General features: G+C 35.4%; 1 protein-coding gene across 1 annotated transcript in view; it reads left to right on the forward strand.

Moving 5' to 3' along the window:
- LOC129229603 (chorion peroxidase-like) overlaps nucleotides 1-18,117 on the forward strand; it is an 89,491-nt gene that overhangs the window by 14,834 nt on the left and 56,540 nt on the right. The window contains exons 6-13 of the mRNA XM_054863941.1: nucleotides 232-440; nucleotides 924-1,094; nucleotides 4,825-5,007; nucleotides 6,036-6,137; nucleotides 8,628-8,723; nucleotides 9,155-9,352; nucleotides 12,256-12,392; nucleotides 16,029-16,190. Coding sequence (XP_054719916.1) covers nucleotides 232-440; nucleotides 924-1,094; nucleotides 4,825-5,007; nucleotides 6,036-6,137; nucleotides 8,628-8,723; nucleotides 9,155-9,352; nucleotides 12,256-12,392; nucleotides 16,029-16,190 — 1,258 coding nt within the window. The remainder of the gene's footprint in view (nucleotides 1-231; nucleotides 441-923; nucleotides 1,095-4,824; nucleotides 5,008-6,035; nucleotides 6,138-8,627; nucleotides 8,724-9,154; nucleotides 9,353-12,255; nucleotides 12,393-16,028; nucleotides 16,191-18,117) is intronic.

The raw sequence follows: 18,117 nt of genomic DNA on the forward strand, positions 1-18,117 counted from the left end.
TACCATTTGTACTGGTTATCTCAAAATCTATAATTTTGGTACTTGTATCCCGTTTTTATTTCATTGCCACATGTGGAAAAACATTTATTATTGAGTAAATTTTAAAGGTATTTAAATCCAAAGTTGTGAAGATAATTTATGGACACCATTTATATCAAACCTAAATTCAAGCAAAATTTAAATTTTCTCAAGGTCTGAAGAGCTATCATTCTTGCCTTTTGCTGATTTCAGCTTTCGATTGACTTCTGCACAAAGGCGTGACGGTCTTCGTCGGTTCAGTCTGATGAACACAGTCATTGGAGACACCTGTCCCAAGTCACCACCCTGTCCCACCACCAAGTACAGGACTTCGGACGGGACATGCAACAACCTCAAACATCCGGAGTGGGGCAGCGCTTTCCAGCCATATGCCAGATTATTGCCACCAAGATACGCTGATGGTACGTGCTCTGTTGAATTACATTTCTTAAAGCGAGCTCATATTCTGACAGTTTTTATGAGATTTCCGAGTTCTCTGGTAGACGTTGAGTTTGAGAAAATGATTTTGCGTCATAAACTCCTAAAACTTTCCGAAGAAGAATCTAAATCCTGAACTTTTCCATAAGATATTTTGTCTGCTTGTTTTTGTAGGCTTCCTGAGGTCGATGAAGTGCTGTAATTTTGGGAAAAATGATTTGTACCATAAAAGTTTTTAAGTTTTTCCTAAGAAGAATAATATCGTACCATTCTTCTTGTTTTTACAGGGTTTTTGAACATTCTTAAAGTTTTTAAGTTTTGAGGAAATGATTTGTGTCATAAGAGTCTAACTTGTAAACAGGCGTGCAGCAGCTCATGCTTTCGTCATGTATATAAAAGTACGATACGAGACAATACAGTTAACAAAAAATTCCATTTTTCTAACGTTTAGTTTTTACGATTGGTAGGTATCAATGAACCACGTTCCTCTTACGATGATGGACCTCTGCCAAGCGCTAGAGAAGTATCTATTCGGATAAGTTCTGGAGAAGATAGACCAAGTCGGGAAGTTACGGTTGCCTTTACAGTTTGGTCTCAGTTCTTGGCATATGACCTCGCATTGACTGGAGTGACACAAGGTAAAATTTTATCTTCTGTTTTTATGTAATTTGGGAAGCAAAATTTCAGACAGGTTGCAACATTTGAAAAGTTTTGTGGAAGTGGTATGGTGACTAACAATTTCAGAATGGTTGATAAATTGGTAAGATTAGTAAAGAAAAATAGATATATGTTTGTTGACCTCAGTGATCATGTAAGCATTGGATGACTGTTAGTTAAAGATCGAAGATTGGTTTTAATACTAAGACTATTTAACGTTAGCGTTCTAAAAAGATATTTGGAATGTTAAACCGGCAGTCCCGTCGTCGCGAGATTGCTAGTTAAATAGTAATTGCTTGTAATGGTATCTTTAGGTATTTTTAGAACGTGCACATGCAAGCATATTGTGATATTATACAGTGTGGTTCTATATCAGTGAGGCCCAACCTTTTTTTTCCCGCGGGCTACTCTTCATATTAAGATTGAATCTCGTGGGTCAGAAAAAATGTAAAATTTAATTCTATTATTTACACTTTTTTCTGGATAGCATAGAAAAGAAGGAAAATAAGTGACGAATACTAACTAAAAATTGATGTCATCATTACTACATGCGAATTTTATTAATACGAAGTTTTACATCTGTTTTTCAGAAATCAATTTACGACTACTTGACTTCAAATTTGCAATAATAATTCGTAACGCCGAATGAAGATGATCAGTAGTTTTGAAATGTTTCAGAATAAATTTTTCTTTTCGTAACCTTAAACACAACGTTGAGCCACATGGATCAGCTTCGCGGGCCTTATATAGCCCATGAGTCGTAGGTTGGGCTCCACTGTTCTGTATCACTAAGAAAATTCTAAAATATTTAATTTTCTTCACCTATGCTCCTGTACAATCACCAATGAGCATTTGTTGCAAAAATACCACTTTTAAATTATTACGAGCTGTTATGAATACTCCGACCTATTTTCAAAAAATCTTTTTGAGGAATACAATACTCAGCAATAATGGAACATTTTGATGGCTTCAATGTAATGTCATTTTGTGGCTTATCCGAGGACTGACATTCGTAAATTGCTGCAAACCGTTGATGACTTTATAAGGATGATTTACGGGATGGGAACCCTCGGCTCGTCACGCAACTTTCACCTATGGGTCACATCTTAGTCACTGTGCCATTAGGGAGGTTGTTTGTTTATTTATTCGTCACTAATGAACTGAAGTTTTTTTTCTTAGAGGAAAAGTAGATTTTTAATGGTTTATAGGTAGGCTTGCCAGATTTCTGAAATGTTCAACCGGGACACCGGAATGCCCACTCCCACCCCTCCCCAGCATCGCTAGTGTGAATTAATAGTTAGTAATTATGAACCTAAAACAGGTGTTATATAAAATGACATAAGCAGATAAAATTTCAACATTGCACTTCTTAGCTGCAAATAGTTTTCAATTTATTTTAGTTAGAAAAAACACTTTGAATGAGGAATAAAAAATTGAACAATATTTAGATATACTTTTCAGTTTATAGGACTTTTTTAAATAGACCCTTTTTCGTTTCAACCTTCTTGTAATGATTACAAGTAAACACGGTATTAATTTTGAAAAATAAATGCTACAAATTATAAAGGAATTATCCTAAACTGGCAAAAATACCCGGCGTTGCCTGGGTCAGTAATAATTATTAGAAAAAATCGTTACTTGCTTTTGTTTTCTGGCTTTAAGTGAAAGAATTTAAAACACATCTTTTTGACGTGATTAAAAATCGAGTTTCTTCCTTACCCATAAAACTAAAATAGCAATAAGTATAAAGAACAAAGTAGTATAGATTTAGAAACGAAAGCACTATATTTAAGCATATACAAATTTAAAAAACATGAAATTAATCTTCTCATGTTTAAAAAGATTAATCTGTTGATACTTTTTTTTTTAACATGGAGTCTAAAACCTTCTCTGTATGGCTAATGAAGTACGAAGTGATTAAAAAAAAGTAGCTGCGCTCGTAATCCCCTTATACTTGCTTTAGTTATTTCGGGAAATTTCAATCATTGTGGCTCTTGGTGCGATTTTACCGAATTTGCGAAAGTCGTTTCGGGGTACCTTCGATGATGCTCCCCCATTCTTTCCTTACTTTGTAAAACGATATGATATTAATTTTCGTTACAGAGATATCGTAGCCAGATGCTGAGATATTTTTGGTCACCATAAAATGGCGCTAAACAGTTTCATCCGAAATGTTACCAAAATAAGTAATAAAATTTGGTGATTGTTTGAAATTGTGCAAAAAGGAAAATTAATGGAAGTTTTTGTGCTGTTTATGGATTTGCCTAATTTAGTTGCTGGATTATTTAACACAGTAAAAAAAGTCTTTTGAAAATTCTTTGATTGGCGATATTTTGTTTACATGGTGAAAGCTGAGAAACATTATGACGTAGTCTTCGGCTTCAAAAGCAGCAACGTTGAAAAAACTGCCAAATACATCAGCTACGGAAATTTTACTGCAAAAATTTTTGCGATCTGCTGGTTGTTTGGATAATGAGTAAGTGTTCAATCAGCATAAATAATAATAAAAACCATTAATTACATTAAAGTTCCGTTTAAATGGAAAATCACCAGTCAAATCATGTATTATTTGCCAATTTTGTGCAAAAATCTTACTTCAAGATTTGACTTGAGAAAAGCCTTGAACAATCACGAAAAGCAAAGAAAGTCAACAATACAACAATTGTCGCTATCGACAGGGAGTTGAGATGATACACTAAATACTGTATTGAGTTGAGGAAAGCCTTCGAACATGGATCTAAAAAGCTCATAACTCGTTTTTTATTCTACTTAGAAATTTCGAACAGGTGCCATCTTCAGCAGAAAAATCAGAGCTTTCGATGGACATATAATGTAAATATGTGCAAGTATTTTTTCATCCCAATATTAGAGAATTTATACAAAAATTGTGTTTTATTGCCCCCCTAAGGGGGTTTTGCCCCCCATAACGGGACGAAAACTACCCTATGTGTTATTCTGATGCATAAGCTATATTATTGTAAAGTTTCATCAAAATCCGTTCAGTAGTTTTTGCGTGAAAGAGTAACAAACATCCATCCATACATCCATACAGACAAACTTTCGCATATATAATATTAGTAAGAATTGTGTTTTATTGCCCCCCTAAGGGGGTTTTGCCCCCCCATAACGGGACGAAAACTACCCTATGTGTTATTCTGATGCATAAGCTATATTATTGTAAAGTTTCATCAAAATCCGTTCAGTAGTTTTTGCGTGAAAGAGTAACAAACATCCATCCATACATCCATACAGACAAACTTTCGCATATATAATATTAGTAAGAATTGTGTTTTATTGCCCCCCTAAGGGGGTTTTGCCCCCCATAACGGGACAAAAACTACCTTATGTGTTATTCTGATGCATAAGCTATATTATTGTAAAGTTTCATCAAAATCCGTTCAGTAGTTTTTGCGTGAAAGAGTAACAAACATCCATCCATACATCCATACAGACAAACTTTCGCATATATAATATTAGTAAGATAATCCTTCACAGTTAACTATTTTTAGACCTTTTTGTAATCTGCAATCAAATTTATCTTTTTCCGGGACGTGAAGTAACCGGCGGGACACCGGGGTTTTGTCTGAAAACCGGGGACTGTCCCGGTCAAACCAGGACGTCTGGCAAGCCTATTTATAGCTTAGATTATTTATCAGCATAATTTACCTCTTTGTGTATTCTAATGTATAATTTCAACTGTTTCCGTTGCAGCTGAAAACGGTGACGGAATATTGTGTTGCCACCCACAAATAGAGAAAAACCGCGACAGGCTTCTTCATCCTGCTTGCATGCCCATTCTCGTGCCTGACAACGATCCATATCGAAAGAAGCACGGGGTCAGGTGCATGCATTTCCTTCGGTCAGAAGCTGCTCCACGATCTGATTGTACGTTTGGTAAGTAAAAGAAACTGTTCAGGATTCGGTTTGGACTTCTAGAGTTCAGAAAAAGGAAGCATCGGGTAGTATATATGATGTATGACATTGTAATATGCGCCTTTTTACTGCCACGACATTTTACAATGTTATCAAAAAGGGATAGTTTGAGGTGTTATAAATAAAAATTAGTTACATTGTATTGAAATTGAAACCAATTGCGCACTTCAGATAGGAATACCCGGGAATTTAGATTCTTCTAAGACTTATTTCTGCACTATTAAACACCTTTCGTATGAGCATATATTTATGAAAAATAATCTTCCTAAGCCTCCACGGTTTTGAAAAATCTTACTATTGAAGCTTGAAGTTTATTCTCAATATCAGTCTCGTTTTAAATTTTTTTTTTCAGCATTCGCAAACGTATTTTTTTTTAAATTTAATACGCTTGAAAATGTCTTCTTCTTTTAATGCTTTGACGATTAAGTTCTGCCTTTACTCAAATAGTAAGACATTTGATGGTAAATTATTTCTTGTTTTTTCTGTTAAAGCCCCCGTGTAGCCAAGTGCAATTAGACTATGATTTTTAAAGTATTTTTCTCATGATTCGAACAGAAGTAGAGCCAAAGAACATATTTTAAAGTGCTTTAAAAAATCATGCATTTGAAAGATATTTTGATTTTATGTAGGCTAAAATTGAAAATCCAAATTCACAGAGTTATAAGGATGAAAACCTCACTAAATGCTTTGGGAAAAAAAAAGCTAGACTATATTTAAAATATTTACTCAAAACCACTAAGTTGGGCAAGTTATAAATTGTTTAACTTTTTCATTAAAAATTTTCTAAACATTCGATCCTCTTTTGAAATTCTTCTACGCACCCCAGTCTGAGGAGCTCTGTTATAAACGATTCCCGAAGTTGTAGAAAAAATAATTTAAAAATATTTCCTTGTTAAATAGTGCTTTTCCTGTAAGATTATCTTGTTTATCTAAATCGATTGGCAAACGTTGTAACATTTATTTCAAAGTTTTCTTTTAATTGTATACAGGTCCACGTGAGCAGTTGAATCAAGTTACTGCATTCATCGATGGGTCAGCTGTTTATGGTTCTTCTGAAAATAAAACGAGATTCCTTAGAAGTTTTGAAGATGGTAAGTCAAAGTGGGAAATATTAAAAAAAGAGTTCCTTTTCATTTAATGATTTCAGAATCAAAAAGATCTTCATAATAATGAAATAGCTAGAACATAATCCGTCGTGGTATGACGGGGGAAAATTGCCTTTTTATCAGAGATTGGCCTTCAAATTTGACGTGTTCCAAAAAATATCTAAACCTCAAAGCCAGACTAACGTAAGTCACTTTTCAGGAGAGCGTAAAAACGTTTGTTTACTGCAGACGAAAACTGGGACTCGCGCTCTTAAATATTATATATCTACTGGTCAATAAATATTGAGTTTTTAAACTTTGTATTTTTTTTAAACAAAATTAACTTGTTATGGCTAAAAACGAAATGGGAGTCCAATTATACAGTGTGACCACCGATGCGATGGGAAGGCTAACGTATGGTTTACAAACGGAAATGGACAGGGGCGGATCCAGAAATATTTGTAAGGGGGGTCAGGTTTTAATGCTCAGCGCTACACTTCCTACTTAAAATGGTATCAGTTAAGCAGGGGTGCCCCCCCCCCCAAATGAGATCAAAACCCTGTCAATCTTTTCCCGCTACATTTTTTAATGCCGCAGCTTGCGCCATAGATTATATTCCCTTAAATTTTCATCAAAACTCATATTTCTCTAGGTAGACAGGATAGTCACGTTACCCTCAGCTTTGAATCCATGAGATTACAGCTATTAAATAGTTGAAAAAATCTCAGACAACGCACACACGACATGAGGTTTGAGTTGGAACAGTGCTTTGAAAAACTTTAAGTTCATTAGAAATGATTTTTCTTTTGAAAATTAGCAAAAAATTAAAAATAGCAATGGCCCAGTAAACGAACCCAGTTAATTCTTTGAATTATTACGTGCTAAAAAGAAATACCGAACAGAACCAAGCAAAAAAAAAAAAAAAAAAAAAAAAAAATGAAAATTAACTTGAATTCTGAAATTTTGAATTCAAATTGTTTTTTGCAATCCCGAATTGCGACAGGACACTGCTCATTGGGGGCAATTGTTTCTAGAAACGGCTCCTGTTCCCCCAAGCCTGCCCCTCCTCCTGGGCGGCTCCGTATGTATAGTTGTGTGTGTGTGCGTAGAACTGTGTGTATGTGCGTAATCATATGTGTATACACATAGGCGTTTGTGTATGTGTGTAAAGGCTTGTGTATGAGCGTGTGTGTGTGTATGAGCGAGCGGCGTGTGTGTAAGACATGGACGCTACCGACCAGGAGAAACGGATTCCAGGAGGCAGTCCTCGGAGCGGCACCTGCAGAGAACGGTGGGCGGTGGTGCTGCAGAGGCCCCTGGTCCAAGCTGAAAAAGGAACCGGACATCAAAGACGGCCAAATGAGAACAATAAGCGATCGTGATTGCTCAAAAAAAAAAAAAAAAAAAAAAAAAAATATATATATATATATATATATATATATTCACATTGATTCCAAGTACTATATTTTCGGCTCTAAAAATTTGAAGTTCAATAATAAACATAATATAAATCTTGTCACAGGGGGGGTCAGCTGACCCTTTGACCCTCCCCTGAATCCGCCCTTGGAAATGGACGCAGATAATAGTTTTCAGAGATACTACCTTTTTAAAGTGAAATTACTGAATTATAGATGCTCCAACAATAAAATAATGCTCTCGCGCTAATTATTTATAACCTGTGGTTTCGTACTATGGTATGGATTGACAGACATAACGTTTGATGTCTGTACATCCATTTTATCTCAAGTTTCATTGTTGGTGACGTCGGAGCGTTACTTGATCAGTGATTTTGGCTATTATATGCATGAGGATGAGCAGAACTCGTTACTGTTTTGGTTTGTATCCAATGATGACATGTTTGCACTCAATACAAGTTTAACCAGAACATCTCATTATTTAAAACCTCAATTTTTAAGAAAACTGGTGTCATATGCTTAACCATAAGCGGCTTTAGAAATCTCAATCCTTTGCTTTCAATCAAAATTACTTATTCAGAATTTTACTAAGTCATTCAGCCCGGAAAGGATTTGAACTTCATTATGAAGAGTTGTTCTTCGTCTCTCCATGAGTCTATTTGCATTGACCAAAAGTAATAAGCCGGGGTAGTGCATTTTCTTTTTACTTTGTGTTTAAACGCGCCACATAAGGCAGTACTTCCTCCCCGATTCCAACTTTTTTTCGGATAAAGGGTGCCTTTTTTGCGTCCGGGCCCTTCAACTGTGGCACTGCTAAGCCTCCCTCATGTGGTGTCCATGGAGAAAAGACTAAATCAAACGTTAAGCTAATCAATAAGTGCGGAGTTAGATTGCATAGCTATTTTGTAATTGAAACATCATTGACAGACTTGAAATAGTGCCACAATTCACTAACTTAAATAGGCTTTAGAGGTATTCCCTCTTTTTAATCAAAGATTGTTACAGCTATGTATGTGTCATAATATTTATTTATCTTGGTTGTAGTAATCTTTATTAAAAATTCATTTTTGTCTTTTCTCAGGGAAGCTAAAATGGTCTTTCACTGGTGGAAAAGAAATGCTGCCGAGGAGTGATCGCTTATCATGTTCAAGTGCAGAAACTTCGTGTTTTGTCTCAGGTATGTTCGTTACTAAAGTTATGCCAAACGGTTTAGATATTAATAAAATAAGGTAAATAAAACTATTTATTCGATTTAAAATTGTGACTCGAGGAAATGTTGATCAAGAAAATAAACAATAGCCCTTACACTCAAAAAAAAAAAAAAAAAAAAAAAAAAAATCGCCTTAGATTGCTTTTGGTTAATGTTGTTCCGAGATTTCAAGGGCGTCACCAGTTTCCCGAGAAAAAAGTTTTGCTAAGAATAGTCGTATATACGAGTATCTTTTAAATCTGAAATAAGAGTAGAATTCTGTCTCTTTTTTGGTACCATTTAAAAGTATAAAAACGTTAAAACTAATTTAATGAGATAAATCCTTTAAATGCCGGGGGCAGTTAAACGGAAAAGCGCTCATTTTCTTGAACATTGAGACTATTATCATATTTGTGTAGGGGATGTGCGATGCAACCAGAATGTCCTCCTTACTTCATTCCACGGTTTGATGCTTCGAGAACACAACAGACTGGCAGACATATTATCAGCTCTGAATCCTGGATGGAACGACGAAATTCTATTCCACGAAGCCCGGAGAATTCTGAGTGCAGAAATACAGCATATTACGTTTACGGAGTTTTTACCTTTGCTTCTTGGTAAGTTCCTGGTAAGGTACTACATTCATAAAATCTTTACTTTAATTTATGAAAAGGTTTGTTGTTTTGTTGGTGCTTGCTGAGATTTGAGGTATACAAACCATAGACTAATAATAAGAGTAGACCGAGCTTTCCCAGACTTGCTGATGAAAAAATTGGTTCATGGATACATCATGCGACTGGTGGGGGGCTTGGCGGAAACTTTGACAGCATGGTTGCTAGATGGCAACATTATCTATAGTTTGGCACTCGACATGTATTTTAAGACGTAATGTGTTTTCATTATAATTTTTTTTCCAAGTGCAGAGATTGAACTGTTTTTCTTTTAGTTATGCATTATTTTGACATTAGTAATACTTAAGCACGAAACTGCAGTCCTCGGCTGGAAATGACTGAGCTGGTGTTGTATCTCACGTATCTCTGCCTTTGCCCTGGCTGTAGGGCGGTAACTTACTAAATTAGTAATTAGTTTTTGATCACAGTTTTCAGTAATTTTTATTCCATTTGGAACTGCTACGTCAGCGTTGGCGTGAACGTAATGGCGTTAACGTTTTGCGTTAACGCAAAAATGTACTAATCGGTATCTTAAATTGAAATTGTAGGTAAAAATCTTACCGTTTGCCGATTCTTTTTGGGCGCTTGCTTCTTAATTGCTTAGAGAGTTATTGAAATTGACTAAAGAAAATGCACAATGCTATCTAAACGAAAAACTCACCATATTAACAAAATATTTACAACTTAGAATAACAAATTTACAAATCGGACTCCATAAAAGATCATTCTACCGTGTTCCATCACTTCTATTTATTTTATTTCTCGCGGGCGTTGATCGTCTGCTACATTCAACGCCCGCTGTTGTTAGGATATCCACCGGTCACATGGTTTGGTTTATGAGCAGCAAAAGGGTTGCCATAGCTCGGTCTATTCTTATTATTAGTCTATGATAGAAACTCATGGGATTGGATAGCCTAGAAGCCATTTAAAGCAACAATGCTCCACCTATGGTCCGTGGGCCACATACGACCCGCGAAGCTGACCTGTGTGGCTCGTTGTTCCGCTCCTTGTTCAAATGCAAAAATTACGTTTAGTTGCAATGTCTCAAATTTGAGCCAAACGTATTGTGTTTGAAACACCGATGCGCATTTTGCATTAATAAAAAGCATTTTATATGATGATAACATGAATTCTTGACTCGTAATTTTTTTTCCTTTTACATGTTTTCCCATGTTTCCTAGAAAAAAATTAATTGTTAAAAAAAATAGATGTGTTCTGATACGCGAGAATAAATTTAATATGAGATGTGGCCCTTGGCTGAAATATGTTGGATATCACTGATTATTTAAAGGATTAATGCCTCTTTGCGGAACATGTTCTTGTGGAGTGAAACCTCCTTATTTCTTTTATTTCTGTACATCAAAGCCAAACTAACGTAAGTCAGATTATCACTGCGTTTTAGGAGACTGTAAAAACGTTAGTCTGGTTCGTACTAAGGATGAGACTCGTGCTCTTATGGTAAATAATTATAAAGGGATATTTCAAAATAAAATTATGCTGATATGGCTCAATGCGAGAAAAGATTCTACCTATAACTCAGTGATAACCTGAAAAGTGCCATTTTAGACTTAGTCTGGCCCTGATGTACAGATTTGATGAAGAAGACAACGTGAAACGTCATTTTCCTCAATAGAGCATTTCTCATATTTTCAGACGAGTTAAAATTCTATGAGGGCCTACAAAAAATATGTAAGAAGTACGATTATTATAAGGAAGTGTTGAAAAGGTTCTTTTCTTAAAATTTACGAAGATTATTTCTTGTAAGAGAATATAACAAGAATGTTAGTATAAGTTTAAGAAAGTCGAGTTTAGAAATGTTTCTAATAGATATCAAAAGATGGCAGCACAAACAAGTTTTACACTAATTAGTTTAAAGACTTTAATTACGATGATAAATTCCAGAGATAATAATCAAGATTGGCTGTCTTAAAACAATAAAGCATAAATTACGAATATGTTTTTTTTTCACGGTGTTTCTGTTGTGATATCCTTTAAATAAATTGCGATATCAAAATCTGTTTCGCACAGTCTTTGATTGTATTTCCTTTTCGTATTTTCCCATAGATGTCGCCACAATTTCTTATGCATCAGTTTTTTAAAAAATTAATGAGCTGTTATCAGCATTTTTTTTCCACATTAAGTTGATGATCTAATAATGTGCGAGAATAAAAGCACTCTTTTTATGCATTTGCATAAAAAATCAGTTTCAGGAAATATTTCATGAAATCTTTTTTTGCTACTGTTGTTTTTTTTCTTGTGTCATTTTTAATAAAAATGGAAAAAGGAAATTAAAAAAAAATGGCCCTAAGCAGTGAATTACTTGCATCGCTACTGTTTCAATCGGTTTGAAAGCAAAGAACAGTTTTAATTTTTGCTTTCAATCTAGATTTTAAAAAAATAAAAATATTTCGATTGAATGGCAAATTTCAAATTTTTACGAAATTGATCGCGTTTCAGAATTTTTTTCTCTGAGGAAAAAATAGTAATAAAACCTTTTTACAAAGCAAAGCGGATCTGTTTTTCAAAAGAAAATTATACTTTTAAGGTGAAATTCTACTGTAGAATAACAGAATTTAGCATTTCGGTAGTCGGGTAAATTTTTTAAAGTAAAGATCCTCAAATTTTGCAACGTGATAGCATGACGATTTTTGCCATGCATTCTTTTACATAGTAAAGGTGATCCACTGGACATTTTTGCTCCACCGGCCAGTGAACGAAATTCTTAAGTACAGTTTGTTTTAAACATTCCCATTTAAGGTATGAAAACATCGATTTTAGTTTTCGAACAAAGTTGTATAATGGATGACCGATAGAAAAGTTGTACCTGGCGGTAATTTGTTTCATTTTAGGTGATTGTGTCATGTCTTCTTATGGACTGAAGCCGAAGTTGACTGGTTACAGTTTTGATTACGATTGTAACCTGAACCCTGCTGTGCTGAATAGTTTCGCTGCTGCTGCAGGGAGATTTGGACATACTCTCGTTCAAGTAAGAAGAAACTAATTTTCTAGAGATTGAAGAAAATTTATGAGTGTTGTGTTTAGTAAGCGCTTGAATAATAATAATAATAATATATCTATATATAACACCTACATTTCGTTTTCAGGAATTTCACTATTTTTTTTTCTCTTCTTCCTTGCTTTCTTTCTTACTTACTTACTAACGTACTTTACTTTTACACCCTCACACACATTGTATTAAGCTTACCAAAAATTTATGCCCGTTCAAGAGAAAAAAAAAGGTGGGGGGGGGGGGGAATAAAATGATGATAATTAAAAAAATAGATTTTATAAAATTTTCTGTTCCCTATAATTCTTTTTTTGAAGGACACTTTGTCTTTGAAGCCGAAGAACTCAAGTTGTTTTGTTTCTGCACCTTTTTTCTTGAATTATTTTCACCCTTAAAATTTTTTTCAAAGAGAGGAATAAGTGAAAATTGGGATATGCATGTCCTATTTTCACTGTTATGTTTTAGGGGCTGTTTAGAAACTTCTTTTTTTTAAGAAGTATTTTAGGAAATATGCTGCCGTGGGAAGGTAAAAAGGCAGTATTTTCAGAATGTTTTTGAGTTTTCGAGAAGTAAGAAGAAACGCGTTTTGGATTCCTTACTAACAACAGGTAAATGTTGAATTCGTCCCTATTTCGTTCTTATTTTCCGCTGAAAATAAGCACGAAAGCAAGCTTGTACAATAAAGCTAAAGTACAATAGATGACATAAATACAATAAAATGAAAAATTTGCAGTTTCTGCCATTTACCTTTCTACAGTAACATGGTAAGAGGTCGCGTATGCTCAACTTTAAGGAAATCCGGCTGCATCACGATAATTAAAAATCATATGCAGCCTTAGCGATTCATAAGAAAATTGCTGAGCTAGACTGGGAAATTTTTTTTGTATCCACCATATTCCACCGACTTTGCAGCCACCGATTTTCATCTTCCTGTCTTTTCAAAATTTTTAGGAGGGCAGAAAAATGAAGAAGATGTAAATATCGGAACTAAAGGGTGTTTTTTTAGAAGTATAGAACTTTAGGTTCAAATAAAACACCGTTAAATAATGTAAATCGCCATGAGTTTGGCTTTATTCAAAAGATTCTTTGCCATTTTTATTTAAATGTGATTTCTGGTATATGGCCACTTCGGCTGGCTTGGAGAAAGTCTAATCGGGAAGTCCAATTTTCTATCACTTTTTGCTGCAATGGGGGCCGTATGTGAGTGATATGTGGCGAATGTTCTTGTCCAAGGCGTCAATCATCTGTGGCTTATCGGTGTAGACCTGAGAGTTCACACAGCCACCACACAAAATATTCCAGCGTAGTTAAATCGCATGATCTTGCAGGCCAATTCACGGGTCCATTAAGCGAAATTATTCGTTCACCGAAAGTTTCTTTTAATAAATCAATTGTGACACGCGCTGTGTGGCATGTTGCACCGTCCTGCTATCTATTCTTGATGAAATGGCAAACCAAACTAAACACAAAACAAGTGACAACTATCAAAATGGCCCACAGATCAAACAGTGTTCCCGACTTAAAGTTCTACGCCTCTAAAAAACACCCTTTACTAGAGTTCCTCCCCTCTAAAGACAAGGATTCTTCAAAAATAGAATTCACAGATCACCATCACGCCAGTAGGGAAATCACACACTGTGTTTGTGTAACTTTACTGCATAAAATCGGTGGCAGCCTTACGCTGGAGTAACTTTCCTGATATAACTCGTGTAAAGTTACACATCGCTTGTGGAAGGTTACATAATGGTAATATAACTATAGCGTAACGTCTCACTCACTTCTGCATAAGGTTACACCGTAATTTTCTGTACTTATAGAGAAATTTCTCGGAAGGTTACACATTACCAAAAATTAAGCTTTCATCTGACTTTTTTGAACGATTTATCAAGTTCATGCTTTTTCACAAAGCAATATACACCAATTATTTTAACATACAATATTTATTTTAATATACAAACAAGACTTTTTATTGCTCTAAGAGAGGAAGGACTTCACTGGTGTCCGAACGCAGAACGCGGATATCACAGACGCGAAAAGCAAGCGCTTTTACTGCTCGGCTACCTAGATCGGTTTGCGTTCCATTCTAATCTTTACGCATGCGCTTTGAATCTACTGAAACGATAGCGCATGGTTTCATCCAACAATTTGAGTTTTTGAAACAGTGATGCTATCCACTTCAGAATTCGTGTAACGTTACACATTTTAATACTGGTAACCTTACACATTTTTTTTGCAGTGTACGCAACGATTGAAATTATATCACACAGTAAATATTGTCGAATGTGTTGACGACTATCATTTTTTTCCTCTTCATCAACGGTCAGAATTTTCTAGTTGGTTGGGAGGGTGTTCATTCACTGCGATAGTACATTTTTTTTCTCATATCAACATCACTCTTCCGTAAAACTTGACGCCCGTTTTTTTAAAAAAAGTTACATACATCAGAGGTGCCCAACCTATGGCCGCGGGACACATCCGGCCCACGAAGTGGATCCGTGTGGCCCGTTGTTTTGTTTAATGTTGTAAGTCGAAAAGCACGATTAATGACAATGTTACAAATTTGAAACCAAATATTCAGAAATTAGTTTCTGAAAAAGAGATTCATTTGAACCATAGGCAGTAATAACAAAAATTATTCGTTTTTAATTTTCTTTCCTTTTTCATACTTTCCCATGCTATTTAGAAATTTTTAAAAACACTTTGAAAGTTTGTATGTGTTCTGGCTCGCGAGAATCATTTTAATATGAGGGGCAGTCCTCGATTATAAAAAAGTTGGACACCATGACATACATCAATTAAAATGTTTTCACCGTTGTGTGCTAATCGCTAGTTTTTAACGTAGTTATGAATTTTTAAAAATGAAATAGCGCTTACTTGTTCATCTATTGGTTGGTCTACCTTGTTTACTTGAAATTATATTCCGGAACGGCTTTGTGTCAAGTAGAAAAGTACCGGAACTCCGTACCGGCACGTACCGGTACCTCATCACCATCAGGTTTGTGTCTAGTAAACCGTCAATGATTGGTTGCTTGTGTAATAAGCCGTTAGATTCTCTAAAGCGTTATTCAGACATCGTCCACACATCACGTTCGCCACGTAAAGCGGACAGACGTACGTTTTCCGAAAAGGGAGATGCATTCACATGTTGCGAACGCACGAAAAGCACATGACATACTCTCACCCAATAGAAAGAGCGCGCTCATCTCGTGGAGACCAATGAAATACGACCCCCAACTCTACGAATGTCAGAGACGTCAGATATCTAGCTTCTCGTCACGTTGACGGGTCCCGCACAATACGGCTTGCTGTCATGGCAACGCCAACCAAAAACTGGTTTTAGGGAGAAAAAAGCGGAGCTCTCGTGACGTACAGACGATGGTTGAATTACGCTTAATACAAAGGTTCCCAAACTGGGTGCCCCAGAAAGAGCTGAGGGGTGCAGCAAAAGCTTAACAATAATACGTATGTAATAGACCTAGACAGGGGTGTCGAGAGAAAATTCTAATTCTTCAATGGGTTCCACGAATCAGAACAGTTTGGGAATCCCTGCTCTAATACAATTAGTATTTTGGTTCAAGTCATTTTCATGTGAATGAGTGGGTCTGATTTTTGCAGGACGAGATGGAGCTGTACTCGAATCAAGGTAGCAGGAAAGACGCTCACTTCCACGCAGACTTCGACCCTTCTTTTATGTACACCAGGGGGAGTTTCGATGCTCTAGTACGGGGAATGACTCGACAACCTGCCCAGACTTTTGACAGTAACGTCGCAGCGCATGTAAGAGCTTAAATAATTACCTTTTGTTGTTTTGTGAAATGGTGTGTGTGGAGGTAGGGGAAAGTGGGGGTAAGATGACGGTACTAAGCTTTAAAATTTTTTTCTCACTTTAGGATGTGGATTAAAATTTTGAAACTTATACCCGAGACTTCGTTAAACTGTTAAGTTTAATAAATAAATTTGAACTTTTGTTATCTCTTTATAAAATATGAATAATATGTCATCAAAAATAAAAAGCGTTTTTCGTCATCTTACTTCACCGATTGGGTTGGATAGCGAAGGGAACTGACGAGCAGATAAAAGTAAACATAAAAAGAAAAAAAAATAATACGGTAAAAAATACGCACAAACATATTTTACTGTAGGACCAGTGTGTGTTCTCTCGGTCCAAGCTCTAAAAACCATGTCCGGCCTATCTACCTATACGACCTTAACTACCTATCTACTTCACCGAATTCATTTCCCTGTTAGAAAACGCTCGGCTGAATGGTTGTGTTAGAATAAATTTTAATGCTTATTTTTCAATGATGGATTCCATGTCTCTAACCATGGCCACACTACATGGCGCTGACGCTTTCGGGCCTTGCGATTAATGGTTTTTCTGTGTTGAATCGATGCAACTATGATCTGCTCTGTGCATCTACCAATCAATGACAAGTTTCAAAGTTGGTTTATTTTTGATTGGACGTCACCCATTTTGACCGTAAGAGGCGCTGAAAGGAACCTTTGCATCCACCAATCAATGGCAGTGCATGGAAAACAGGTATTCCCTGTAGCGCCTTCTTTGTTGCCATGAGTTTCAGCGATTGTCAAGGCCTGTGAGCGTAAGAGAAATTTAGTGGGACTATGTTCTAACAGATTCTTTAAATATTCTATGTTGTTGCTCCCGGTCAAAGAAAATCATATCCGCAACTGAAAGGGCTTTTCTAAACTTAATTTTTAGTCGATTTTGACAAGATAGATTTTGTTAACTTTTGATTTTGTTCGAAAAATTGCTTTCTACTTTAGTTTATGTACCAACCAGTGGAAAGAAATGAAAAAGTCTAGAATGAAAAAATAAAATAATTGGTAATAATAAAATAATTCTGTCATAATGAAACAAAGTCTCAAAATATGGTATGAAAGAAGCTTTTTCCTCTGTTTCCTGTTTGTTTTCTCGGTAGTCATCTGAAAAGTTGAAAATGGTAAGCAAATAAAAAATTCTTTGTCAGATTGTCAGTAACAATGACAGATTTACAGGAATGGTAAATTCGTTATCTTACCCTCCTTATCCGACAATCAGTAGTCGGTGTGTAGGCCATTGAGATATACAGAGTATTTCATATTGAATGGAACAAAAGCGAAACATCTCTGTAAACTTGTAATTACTTTATTAGGGTTCCCAAACTTTCCCTTTGAAGATTTAAAATTTTTTCAAGGCATCAGGAATTAGAACTCCAAATTGGTACCTTTTTCCCGAGAAGTCCTGTTTTTAGTTTCAAATCTCTAAACGTCCATTTAAAAAAAACGCATGTTGTATTTTTTCCTCTTCTTCCTTAAAATTTCAGTTTTATTTTGAATTTTCCCTGTATCATATTATATCCATTTCTTTTTTTGCTAAAAAAAATATGGATGTGTTACTCACACCCCTACCATAATAATTTTTAAATTTTGAATCAAATGAGGGCATAACAGTTAGAGATAGAATATGTTGGTCAGGTGTTTTTTATTCATTCAGCATAGTTTCTTGTTCTAAACAAAAGTAATTTTAATTTAGTTAAAAAAAAAAAAAAAAAAAAAAAAAAAAAAAGCTGATAAATCGGCTAAATTTCAATTAGCCTAGTAACTTGTTCTAAACAAAAGTACATTTTTAATAAAAAATAATTTTTCAGCCGATTAATCGGCTAAAATTTGCCGATCATAGATGAAATCGGTAAAGTGGCCGGTT

Source organism: Uloborus diversus, chromosome 9, assembly GCF_026930045.1.
Source record: "Uloborus diversus isolate 005 chromosome 9, Udiv.v.3.1, whole genome shotgun sequence".
Taxonomy (NCBI): domain Eukaryota; kingdom Metazoa; phylum Arthropoda; class Arachnida; order Araneae; family Uloboridae; genus Uloborus; species Uloborus diversus.